This window comes from Dama dama, chromosome 20 (assembly GCF_033118175.1).
Source record: "Dama dama isolate Ldn47 chromosome 20, ASM3311817v1, whole genome shotgun sequence".
Lineage (NCBI taxonomy): Eukaryota > Metazoa > Chordata > Mammalia > Artiodactyla > Cervidae > Dama > Dama dama.
The window spans coordinates 9,514,689-9,526,460 of NC_083700.1; the positions used below are offsets into that span (position 1 = coordinate 9,514,689).

Below are 11,772 nucleotides of genomic sequence, written 5' to 3' on the forward strand. Positions count from 1 at the left end.
AAAAGAGGTTAACAACTTTACCACTTCCTAACCACTGCACCTCTACTTTTTCCAGTAAGGAGCTGGCTCACAGATCAGCAAAGGCCCCAGTGGGTCCCTGAGGGGTCCAAGCTAACCTGAGATACTGCGGCCCATTACAGCCCTAGTAACACTGGGGAGAAGCGTTACCCTTATTCTCACCTCACCCTGCTTCCTTTTCCGCCTTTCCATCTTCTCTTCATTCCTTCCAACTTTTTGGTGGTATCTCCTCCTCCCAGAGCCCATTTCTCCCACTGCCTGTTTCTTTTAATAGAGGATTCAAATCTTACGATCAAATTCCCACTCAGTTAGTAGTTCCTGCAGTTTACAGATCCCAGAGGTATACACATCTCCAATTTTAAAAGAAAATATTGCTGCAGATAATATTGGGGTGAAGAACACTTCTAATGATCTGAAGACTTAAATGACTCCTTTCTGTGGGTAGCTGCTGGTTGCTCAGACAGTAAAGCGTCTGCCTGCAATAGAGGAGACCCGGCTTCAATCCCTGGGTCAGGAAGATCCCGTGGAGAAGGAAATGGCAACCCACTCCAGTACTTTTGCCTAGAAATTCCCATGGACAAAGAAATCTGGTAGGCTACAGTCCACAGGGTCGCAAAGAGTCGGCCGTGACTGAGTGACTTTACTTTCTGTTTTTCTTTCTGTAGTCAGGCCCTGGCTGCTTGGAGATGGGTCTGGGCCAAGCAGGAGAGTGAGAAGTTTTGAGATAGAACAAGAGACCCCCCTCAGGAAGTGTTCTCCTTCTTGAGTCTCATTCCCAGGCTCCTATTGTCTCGAACAAGGCACTGGTGGGTCCTAAACCAAGAAATGGGCTCACTCGTCTGCATTTATATTCAGGAATTAGATGAAGTTCCCAGAAATGAAAACTGGTGAGTAATAGGTTAGGGGTGGGGAGAAAGGCTGTTTACTTCCTCTCTTCAAGTCAGCTAGGTCTCTTGAGGGTTCCCATCTGTGGTGACTTGCCCACTCAAACACACAGCATGTGGCAGCTGCTCCCACCAGCAGCTTTGCTGCTTCTAGGTAAGTCAGAGTCACTTGGCCTGAGGGCAGAGCACAGGATGCTCTGGGCAGAACAGGCATCTCTTTTCAGGCAAGGAATGAGACCCTTAACCAAGGACAGAACCCCTTACCATGACTATAGACCTTGGTTTCGCTCCTAGGACACAGCTTCAGGGGGTAGAGATATGGGAAATGGGCATAATCAGGAGGTGAAAGGGGAGGACACGTCTCCGTCACTTCACTCCTCTAGGTCTCAGCTTCTCTGGCTATAAACTGACAAGTATGGACCAGGTGGTCCCTAAGGTCTGTCTCCCATTCTCACTTTCTGATGCTCCTCTCTCAGTCTTTTCATTTCTATCTTTTCCAGAGGACTTGGGTGGAGATAGTTTCTATGGCTTGATTCAGAGATATTCAACCTGTGCCCTTAATTTGGGGGTCTGAACAGGGACCAAGGAGGAAGGGTATTGAAAACAGGGATTTGGGCAGACACCAGATTAGGAGGTACAGACACTGGAAACCAGAAGGCAGGCAATGGGAGCGTTCCCTACTGTATTTATCTTTTTTTTAAGATATCTTTACTGGTTTGTTTATTTAACAGCTGTATTGGGCCTTCACTGTGGTGCTCAGGCTCTTCATTGCTTTGTGTGTGTGTGTGTGTGTGTCTCTAGCTTCTTGTTGCCGTGGTCTCCCTTGTTGTGGAGCGCAGGCTCTAGGGTGTGCAGGCTTCAGTAGTTGTGGCTTATGGGCACTAGAACATGAGCTCTGGTTGCTCTGCAGTATGTGGGATCTTACTTCTGGCACCAGGGATTGAACCCGTGTCCCCTTTACTGGCAGGTGGATTCTTAGCCACTGGACCACCAGGGAAGTCCCCACTATCTTTATGTTGGTTCTTGGGAACACTGGCCTCCAAAGGCAGAGGTGGAAAGGGGAGATTAAATACCACGCTCCGGTCACCCTGTTCTCTGCTGCTGATCAATATTTGTTTCATTCTTTTTTTCCTACAGTTTCAGCTGACACACGAGCTGGTGAGTTTGCTTCATGGATTTGGATTGATCAAGTGAGGCATGTAAATGTGTAATAGCCGCAGGGTACTGTTAGGAAATGTTCTTTGAACAAGAAACTGCTGACATGGAGTTGGTGGTGGTGGTGGTTTAGTCGCTAAATCGTGTCTGACTTGCAACCCCAGGGACTGTAGCCTTCCAGGCTCCTCTGTCCATGGGATTCTCCAGGTGAAATATTGGAGTGGATTGCCATTTCCTTCTTCAGAGGATCTTCCTGATCCAGGGATTGAAACCAGGTCTCTTGCATTGCAGGCAGATTCTTGGCAGGGGCAATTCCCCCAGTACAGTGGGGCTTGGCCCTACCAAGGAGGAGGCCAAGTCTCTCCAAGTCAAGATGCTCAGACTGAGTCCAATACTAAGGCTGAATTGCCAACTGTCAGTTTGCAATGGGTTTTGAGCCTCCCTGGGAATGCCAGTATAGAGCCTGCTCACTTCTCTGCCCTTATCTACATTCTCTTAACACTTCAGCAGATCTCTCAAAGGCTGTGGTGCGCTTAGACCCTCAGTGGGACCGAGTGCTCAAGAACGATAGTGTGACTCTGATGTGCAAGGGAGCCTACCCTGTTGAAGACAATTCCACAAAGTGGTGGCACAATGGGACTCTCACCTCAAAACAGACCTCCAGCTACTTCATCGCAGATGCCCAGGTTGAGGACAGCGGCGAGTACAAGTGTCAGACAGGCCTCTCTGCACCCAGCGACCCGGTGAAGCTAGAAGTCCATGTAGGTGAGTGGGAAAAGGGGAAAAGAGAACTGAACAATAAAGGATAAAAAAGAGGCCCTGAAAAAAATAATGTTCCCGGGGGTTAAAACTAAGATGAGATGATCTGTAGTCTATTGAATTACATCAGAATTGTAGTCCTAGCTACAGGTAAGCCTTAGATAAAATGTCAAAGCCTGGCATACACTAGGTACAGGGCTGCTGCACTGCACAATTCCAGGAATCTACATTCACATAGAATATGAATATATACAGCATGAATGGTGTCATCTGATGGTCAGGGCATGACATCAATGCTCTATAATTGTTATCGAATAAATTAATGAATCCACTTTAGGACCTCAATCTCCTCATCCTCAGGCACAATCTCCACATTCTCTAAGCTACCCCACAAGCCACCCCTACTAACATCATATCTATCTCCTCTTCCCATCAACATTACACTCATACACTTCAGCCTAAATTTGGCAATGTGAAATCTCTCCGAATAGAGACAGATACATGTTCAGCCTGCACATTCATCATGGAATGAAAGTCTTTGTGTCTTAACGAAATCCATGCATTAGATGCAAGGAGAAGTATGTTGAGGCAGAGATCTCTCCTGGTGTCCCTGAAATCACATCACATAGCCTGGTACCTGTAAGCTTGACTCTATTTGCATGGCTACCCCTTCTCCATAATGTATGTGAGTGGAACAAGCCTGGAGGGAAAGGTGGGTTTAATGGAGGTGGACCTGCAACAAAATTCCATGGACTTGGGTCTCTGAAGCTGATTTTCGGGGCTCCTACACCTGACTGTGTTACTCAGTTGACTTAGCTCTCGATCTATAGAGCTACTGAGAGGAATGTCTATCATCTAGCTAGGTGAGAGATGGCCGCGCATGTGTGCCAAGTTGCTTCAGTCATGTCTGACTCTGTGTCCCCATGGACTGTAGCCTGCCGGGCTCCTCTGTCCATGGGATTCTCCAGGCAAGAACACTGGAGTGGATGGCCATGTCCTCCTCCAGGGGATCTTCCCCACCCGGGGATCTAAGCCACATCTCTAACGTCTCCTGCTTTGGCAGGCAGGTTCTTTGCCACTAGTGCCACCTGGGAACCCCAAGAGATGGCCACCTGTGACCAAATAAAATGGGAAATTACCAACAGGAAGCAAGAGAAACCTCAAGTCTGGGAGTTGTTAGTTTGTCTTAAACTTGGCTCTAGAAACTGACTTTAGAAATCTAACTAACGTAAACAGTTTTAAACTCTGACCAAGAGCATTAACTTTACCAGGCAAACTCCTGCTCATTATTTTGGACCCACTTCACTCATCTCCTTCCCTGAGAAGCCTTGCTGACTTTCTTTGGGCTGAATTTTTTTGGTGCATTCTCTTTGGTCATGCAGTCCTTTGTTCTTAGCCTGTGGTAGCACTTATCAACTTGTATTATAATTATTTCTGAGTGTATGTGTTTCTATGTCCAGACCACAGGTTCTTTGATGTGCCTTAGTCATCTGGGTGTCCCCAATCTGCATAACATGACTTAGTAAGTTCTCAATAAGATATTTGTTTAACTAATGTATAAATGAACATTCACTGAGTCCATGACAGCCAGAATGGAATAAGAACGTTCTCCCCTCAAAGAAACCAAACTATATATGTGTGTGCGCGTGTGTACGTATGTGTGTATGTACAACATACATTATGTATATATGTGTGTGTGTATCTATATATATACTGATTACATACATAACCCCCTGTTAATATTTAAGTACATGTTCTTTCTTTTTTTATGAGCATACATACGTTTTATATTCTTTTTAACTTAACGTTCTCTGATAAATGTTTTCTCATGTCATTTTAAAATTTCTCTGCAGTATCATTTTAAATTATTCAGGCCAACTTCCTGACCATGACTTCAAGTTCTCTGTGTGTGTGAAATCTGGTTACTTGGCAAGGCAGTTGTGAAAAGAGTTGTTTTGATGATTAACTTTTTCCATCTTGAAGGCTGTGCTCTGTAATGAAATGGTCTTTCTAAAACACTGTGGCCCCTGAAATTAGCAGTTACCATCAGCACTACCAAGCATGCTTTTCTCTCCTCTCCCCGACTTTTACAATGAGTTTTCCTTCACAATTTCTGTAGCCACTCCTGCGGATACTTAGTAACCTTCTTCCTGACTGGTTGCAACAGTCTTGCAAAATCCTAAAACTGTCTATTCCTTCTAAAGTCTATCTACCTTTCCTTATTTTCTAATATGATTTTTACTCTTTGATCTAGAACTTACAATGACCCCTTATCACCTTCCATAGCAAATTCAAGTGTAGACTTTACAGGTGCAGCAGCTTGCTTCTCACCTGCCTCATCACTTAGTCCCTCTGCTCTAACTTTATGCTTTGATCATGTGTGTGTCTGTCCCTCTCTCCCATTAGACAAAAGATCTTGGATTGACTTTAGTTCTCATCTAGAGTCCAGCTGTCTTTTTCCCAAAGAAAGTTATATAAGGATGGGGCCCAGTCTGGAGTTCCATTATCCCTCAGGACCTGGGTGGTGAGCATCCCCTTCGGAAGAGCTCTGTGCTGGATGCTGAGGCCTCCTGGGCCTGTGTTCTCTTTGTGTTTTCCAGGCTGGCTATTGCTCCAGCCCACTCAACGGGTGGTAAATGCGGGAGAGCCCATTGAGCTGAAGTGTCACAGCTGGAAGAAAACTCCTGTAGTAAAGGTCCAGTATTTCCAGAATGGCAGAGGCAAGAAGTATTTTCATCAGAATTCTGACTTCCGCATTCCAGAAGCAAAACTTGAACACAGTGGTTCCTACTTCTGCAGGGGGATTATCGGGACAAAAAACGAGTCTTCGGAGTCTGTGCAGATCACTGTTGTTCAAGGTAAGACATGTGCAGCCCTAAAGGGCCCAGAGACCCCTGTGCTGGGAACCTTGCATTCACACTGGGAAGATGAGTTGGGAGGAAATTGCTGACAATTCCACAGACTTCTTTATAAGTGTCATTCACTCCGAAACATGACAGCAGGTGCAAAGGCCACATTTCCTCCCTCATAAATATGCCTGTCCTAACTTACCTCATTCAAACCATATCCACACTCTTGTATGTCTCTATCGCACTGGCCCTTTTTAACCTGGTCCTGATCCCCTTTCTCTCCCAAGCCTCAACTCTTAGCCAAGAGTCCAGCTGGCAGTAACCCCTAACTTTCTCACAGAAAGTCCCAGAACCTGTGCTCTGGCTCTGCTGCTGATTAACCACATGACTGTGGCCAGTTAGTCTCTTAAACCTCAATTTCCACTTCTGTAACAAAAACAAGCTGACATTTGTTGGGCATCTTTCAGTATGCTGGACACTGTGCTGAATGCTTCATTACATGCACTTAATCTGATGATCATAGTAACCCTTCAAAACAACATTAAGAGATTGGTAATAGTAACTCTACAGATGAAGTTTTCTGTAATTCTGAAGTTTTCTGTAATATCAAAAGTGACAGAATGATCTCAGTTCATTTCCAAGACAAAAAGAGCAATCCAAGTCTATGCCCCAATCACTATTGCCGAAGAAACTGAAGTTGAAAGGTTCTATAAAGACCTACAAGATCTTCTAAAACTAACATTAAAAAAGATGTCCTTTTCATCATAGGGAACTGGAATGCAAAAGTAGGAGGTCAAGAGATACCTGGAGTAACAGGTAAGTTTGTTCTTGGAGTACAAAATGAAGCAGGGCAAAGACTAACAGTTTTGTCATAAGAACGCACTGATCATAGCAAACACCCTCTTCCAACAAAACAAGAGATGACTCTACACATGGACATCACCAGATGGTCAATACCAAAATCAGATTGATTTTAGTCTTTACAGCCAAAGATGGAGAAGCTCTATACAGTCAGCAAAAACAAGACAGTCTGTCTTCTTGTCAAGACCAGAAGCTGACTATGGCTCAGATCATGAACTTCTTATTGCAAAATTCAGACTTAAATTGAAGTAGGAAAACCACTGTACCATTCAGGTATGACCTAAATCAAATGTCTTATGATTATACAGTGTAATTGACAAATAGATTCAAGGGATTAGATCTGATAGACAGAGTGCCTGAAGAACTATGGTTGGAGGTTTGTAACATCATACAAGAGGAAATGATCAAAACCATACCCAAAAAGAAGAAATGCAAAAAGACAAAACGGTTGTCTGAGGAGGCCTTACAAATAGCTGACAAAAGAAGAGAAGTGAAAGGCAAAGGACAAAAGGAAAGATATATTCACCTGAATACAGAGTTCCAAAGAATAGCAAGGAGAGATAAGAAAGGCTTCCTCAGCAATCAATGCGAAGAAATAGAGGAAAACAATAGAACGGGAAAGACTAGAGATCTCATCAAGAAAATTAGAGGTACCAAGGGAATATTTCATGCAAAGATGGGCACAATAAAGGACAGAAATGGAAAGGACCTAACAGAAGCAGAAGATATTAAGAAGAGGTGGCAAGAATACATAGAAGAACTATACAAAAAAAGATCTTCATGACCCAGATAATCACAATGTTTGATCACTTACCTAGAGCCAGATATCCTGGAGTGTGAAGTCAAGTGGGCCTTAGGAAACATCACTAAGAACAAAGCTAGTGGAGGGGATGGAATTCCAGTTGAGCTATTTCAAATCCTGGAAGATGATGCTCTGAGAGTGCTGCACTCAATATGCCAGCAAATTTGGAAAACTCAGCAGTGGCCACAGGATCAGAAAAGGTCAGTTTTCATTCCAAGCCCAAAGAAAGGCAATGCCAAAGAATGTTCAAACTGCAGCACAATTGCATTCATCTCACACACTAGCAAAGTAATGCTCAAAATTCTCCAAGATAGGCTTCAAAAGTGCATAAACCAAGAACTTCTAGATGTTCAAGTTGGATTTAGAAAAGGCTGAGGAACCAGAGATCAAATTGCCAACATCCATTGGATCATCGAAAAAGCAAGAGAATTCCAGAAAAACATCTACTTCTGCTTTATTCACTACGCCAAAGCCTTTGACAGTGTGGATCACAACAAACTGTGGAAAATTCTTAAAGAGATGGGAATACAAGACCACCTGACCTGCTTCCTGAGAAATCTGTATACAGGTCAAGAAGCAACAGCTAGAACCAGACATGGAGCAATGGACTGGTTCCAAATTTCAAAAGGAGTACGTCAAGGCTGTATTGTCACCCTGCTTATTTAACTTATATGCAGAGTACATCATGCGAAATGCTGGACTGGATGAAGCACAAGCTGGAATCAAGGTTGCCAGGAGGAATAACAATAACCTCAGATATACAGATGACATCAGCTTTATGGCAGAAAGCAAGGAGGAACTAAAGAGCCTCTTGATGAAGGTGAAAGACAAGAGTGAAAAAGCTGGCTTTAAACTCGACATTCAAAAAACTAAGATCATGGCATCTGGTCCCATCACTTCATGGCAAATAAATGGGGAAACAATGGAAACAGTGACAAACTTAATTTTCTTGGGCTGCAAAATCACTGCAGATGGTGACTGCAGCCATGAAATTAAAAGACACTTGCTTCTTCGAAGAAAAGCTATGACCAACCTAGACAGCATATTAAAAAGCAGAGACATTACTTTACTGACAAAGGTCTGTCTAGTCAAAGGTATGGTTTTCCCAATAGTGGTGTATAGATGTGAGATTTGGACCATAAAGAAAGCTGAGCACCTAAGCATTAATGCTTTTGAGCTGTGTTGTTGGAAAAGACTCTTGAGAGTCCCTTGGACAGCAAGGACAGTCAATCCTAAAGGTAATCAGTCCTGAATATTCACTAGACGGACTGATGCTGAAGTTGAAACTCCAATACTTTGGCCACCTGATGTGAAGAACTGACTCATTGTAAAAGACCCTGATGCTGGGAAAGATTGAAGCAGAAGAAGAAGGGACAACAGAGGATGAGATGGGTGGATGGCATCACCGACTCAATGGACATGAGTTTGAGCAAGCTCTGGGAGTTGGTGATGGACAGGGAAGCCTTGTGTGCTGTACTCCTTGGGTCCCAAAGAGTCAGACATGACTGAGCAGCTGAACTTAACTGATATTGAATTCCACTTTCCAAATCACTTAGAAAACATCTCCAGTTTCCATAGCACCATCCTCCAGGGTCAGAGATGCCCTGCCATGGTGCTCCTGGACTTCCTAATTTCCCAAAACTTCCACCTGGAATCAGACTGGGATAAAAACCCTGATACTGGGAAAGATTGAGGGCAGGAAGAGAAGGGGGCAACAGAGGATGAGATGGTTGGATGGCATCATTGACTAAACGGACATGAGTTTGAGCAAACTCTGAGAGATAGTGGAGGACAGTTAAGCCTGGCATGCTGCAGTCCATGAGGTCACCAAGATTTGGACACGACTGAGTGACTGAACAACAATGCACTGTAAGCAATTAATATGTAATAAGACAGCAAGATAGACACACATCTGAGATTCTAACAAAACAATGCCATAGTTTGCATAAAAATAACTTCATCACAATTTAAATGGAAAGTAAATACTCTCAAATAGCTAGGAAAAGAGAAAGCAAATAATAAAGAAAATGGGGGCAAATTGCAAACAATTAGTAAATCTAAGTAAAGAATATATCTGAGTTATTTGTACTTTACTGGCAACCATTTTTTAAGCTCAAAATTATATCAAAATTAACATTTTAAAAATTGAGACTAAAATTCTACTCTAATCTTACTACCTTATAGCCAACAGCAAGGAATGACTTTAAAACAATCTTAATGGCTAAGAGGTTGAGAACCAACAAATTCTACCTCTTTCCATCTTGGACTCTTAGTTAGTGAGCCTTGATAAAGAAATATTTTCTGACGATAAGTAGGATAAGTAGTAGATTTCAATGGCTCACTTTGTGTGTGTGTGTGTGTTGGGTTTTTTTTTTTTTTTTTTTTTTTTAGATTTCCTTGACTGGGATGAATACAATGAGTATAGTTTTGAGACACAAGAGAAAGTTAATGAATTAAGAAATAGTGTTCTCACAACTTAAACTTTGATATCTCTCATTGCTGTTGTACAGTCGCTAAGTTATGTCTGACTCTTTGCAGCCCCATAGACAGCATGCCAGGCTTCCCTGTCCTTAACTATCTCCCAGAGTTTGCTCAGACTTACATCTATTGAGTTAGACATCTCATCCTCTGTCGCCTCCTTCTCCTCCTGCCCTCAATCTTTCCCAGCCTCAGGGTCTTTTCCAATGATTCAGTTCTTCGCATCAGATGGCCAAAGTATTAGAGCTTCAGCTTCAGCATCAGTCCTTCCAATGAATATTCAGGGTTGATGATCTCACGCAAAACCCGGCTACAAATACCTCCATCAAACATGAAAACACTATTGCTCAAGAAGCACTAGAATCCAAAACTGGTAGGAGGAAGCTATGGCTTTCTTCCAGACTCCCTCACAATCCATAGAATCTGTTTCTTAGCAGGTGTCAGAAAGACTTTACATTGATGACCTCACTGTTTATTCCATTTAACAAATGTCATTTTTTCTCATCCCTCTGCTCAGGTGGAGAAATTTTACAAACCGTCTCATCATTCTTTCCACCTTGGCACCAAATCACTTTCTGTCTGGTGATGGGACTCCTATTTGCAGTGGACACGGGGCTGTATTTTTCTGTTCAGAGAGACCTTCGAAACTCAGAGGAATGGAGGGATGGCAAAGTCACATGGAGCAAGGGCCTTTAGGACAAATGAAGGTAATAAAAGCAGCATCCCCATCCCATGGGAGTGACAAAAGCAGCATCTATGAACCTCTTTCTAATTTCACAGCCTTATCATCTCCCAACAGGCATCTCTGGAAGCAGCAGGAAAATTACACTTCAGACTCTAGGGATTTGAGGATCCTTCACCCAGTTCTGTTTCTTCTAGTCTCCTATGGAAAGAAAGTGCCAACAGTGAAGGACCAGAAAATATCTGCATTACCAGAAATAGAAGTCTCAGAGCTACTTGGATGCTTTCTGTATTCCAACCATTCTATCCCAAGAGAACAACAATACAGACTCTCAAAGATTACCCCTGATGTATGAAGACTGTGCTTAAATAAATGGATATGTAAATACGAGAATTCGTGGTGGAGAGGCAGCTGGATGGTGGTCTACATCTGTTGCTGCAGACTAGCTGCCTTCAAAGCACCCTAAAACTCCTTCTAGATAGACTGTGGGTACATTTGGGGGTCTAGGGAAGAGAGCACAACCAATGAAGAGGGTGGCTAGTAAAGAGCAGGGTAGTCCAGGATAGACTAGACAGGACCCCCACCTGGGCTGTCTTCCTAGAACATGAACCATGGTGGAAGTAAAAGAAAATCACAGAAGTGAGAAAGGATTGAGTTTTCCAGGGGAGCCCCTGTCAAAAGTATACAATGTGAGTCTGTGAGTATACAATGATAAACCCTCTCAATGTCATAAGTAGAAAATGGTCCAGGAAGGGGGTTAGGGGTTGGAGGATTTGCAAAAGAAAGCACAGAATAAACTCATTGGAAGGAACATTGCTGTCCCAAATTAAGCCCAGTGAACAAAGATATATAAGTGTCTAAACTGAGAAAGCATTACAAGAAAAAGTCAACCACAGCTGCACAGGAAGGAGTCGGCAGGAGATAAGGATGCTTTTATACTGAGAATTAGAGAGAAGGGGCATATAAAACCAGAATTTTCACTTCAGTATCTAATTCAGCTTTATTCACATCACCCTTAAACAAATGTTGGATAATCACTATTAAATGTACTAAACTCTACTGAATTAAATCATGAACTTTGAAATCCTTCAGCATGTCAATAATAATGGAGTAGAGGTGAAGTCAATCATTGCTTATGGAAGAAAGATTTAGCTATGTCTCTTTGTGTTTTAGAAGCTTTAAACTGAACATTTCTTGATTCCGGTAAGGCATTTTACAAGATTCTGAATGTTATTGTTAGATAGAAGATGGAAAAACCATGATAATAAAACATGAATGATGGAA

General features: G+C 42.8%; 1 protein-coding gene across 4 annotated transcripts; it reads left to right on the plus strand.

Moving 5' to 3' along the window:
• Positions 1–911: 911 nt before the first annotated feature.
• LOC133040502 (low affinity immunoglobulin gamma Fc region receptor III-A-like) lies at positions 912–11,772 on the plus strand. Of its 4 annotated transcripts, none has more exons than XM_061120271.1 (7): positions 912–1,056; positions 2,040–2,060; positions 2,565–2,822; positions 5,417–5,674; positions 6,434–6,481; positions 10,324–10,513; positions 10,606–11,772. In XM_061120271.1, the coding sequence occupies exons 1-6, from the start codon at positions 1,017–1,019 to the stop codon at positions 10,500–10,502; spliced, it is 804 nt and encodes a 267-aa protein (XP_060976254.1). In that variant the 5' UTR covers positions 912–1,016; the 3' UTR covers positions 10,503–10,513; positions 10,606–11,772. The 4 variants fall into 4 exon arrangements, with proteins under 4 accessions (XP_060976254.1, XP_060976255.1, XP_060976256.1 ...); XM_061120272.1 differs by having other exon boundaries at positions 2,568–2,822; XM_061120273.1 differs by lacking the exon at positions 6,434–6,481 and having other exon boundaries at positions 913–1,056.